Genomic DNA, 1,148 nt, shown 5'->3' with positions numbered 1-1,148 from the left:
CCTAAATATATCGCATGGGAAGATGATAGTCTCTTCAACAGATAGTACTGGCAGAACTGGAAAACGAAATGCAAAAGACTGAAACAAGACCTTCCCCTCACACTTTATACAAAAACTAACTCAACATGGATTAAGGACCTAAATGTGAATCCCAGAATTATGAAGGCCATCAATGAAAGAATAAGGACAAATGTGAGGGCACTAATTCTGGGAATACACGGACTACAAAACATTTTGAAAACAACACAAACAAAAGTAGATAAAATAGATGATTGGGACATACTAAAAATTAAAAACTTATGTGCATCAAAAGACTTCACCAGAAGAGTAAAAAGGGAACCCACCGAATGGGAAAAAATCTTTTGCAATGACACATCAGACGAGGAACTCATTTCTAAAATATACAGGAAACTACAACACCTCTACAAGAAAAGGACAAATAACCCAATTAAAAGGTGGACACAGAGTGCAGGCTCCGGATCGAGTCCGTTATGGCTGCTGCCGCTCTCGAGAGGATGAGTGGGACCGCGCAAGCCAAGCTACTGCCTGGGCGGAGTATCCAGGCCCTTGGAGGGCTGGCGCGACTGCTGGTCTTGGCTGTCCTGCTTTCGTCCAGTGCTCTATCACTACCTGATCCACGGAACCAAATTGTACCCAACCCAGATGTTTCTGCTATAGATGTGAATGGTTTAACACATGGCAACCAAACCAAGGCTTCTGTTTCCCAGATCAGCACTACTGTCCCTTTGATAACGAGTACAGAGAAAAGTGGAGGAGCGTTGGTGGTCCCTAGTCTCTCACCTGCTGCGCTGCTCCAGGATGTGCCTGATGACAATGAAGATCCTAACGTCGATGAGGAAGATGATGAGGAGGTTCTTTTCTCTCTGAATAGTTCTCCAGCCACCGCCAAAGACATTCAGGACAATGGAGACTATGGAGATTATGAGTGGACCATCCGCCCCAGAGGCCATGAGCCTCAGGAAACCTTGGAAAAAGACAGGGATTACATGAGAATTGAACAGGCACTAAAATCTCTCAAGACCCCATCCTCAAATATAGTACAGGACGACAGCCATTTCTTTTTTCATCTTATTATTTTTGGTATTTGTATTGCTATTCTTTATATTACATACCACAACAAAAGAAAG

At 43.4% G+C, this 1,148-nt stretch overlaps 1 protein-coding gene across 1 annotated transcript; it reads left to right on the top strand.

The window, feature by feature from the left end:
- Positions 1-491: 491 nt before the first annotated feature.
- LOC102832891 (keratinocyte-associated transmembrane protein 2-like) lies at positions 492-1,142 on the top strand (the record flags this gene model as incomplete). Its single annotated transcript, XM_006864241.1, has 1 exon — positions 492-1,142. A coding segment is annotated over exon 1 (651 nt), but the record flags the coding sequence as incomplete, so codon positions are not given.
- Between the last annotated feature and the right edge of the window lie 6 nt (positions 1,143-1,148).

This window comes from Chrysochloris asiatica, unplaced genomic scaffold, assembly GCF_000296735.1.
Source record: "Chrysochloris asiatica unplaced genomic scaffold, ChrAsi1.0 scaffold00062, whole genome shotgun sequence".
NCBI lineage: Eukaryota > Metazoa > Chordata > Mammalia > Afrosoricida > Chrysochloridae > Chrysochloris > Chrysochloris asiatica.
The sequence above is the reverse complement of the archived record's forward strand: the minus strand, read 5'-3'. Positions and strand labels throughout refer to the sequence as shown.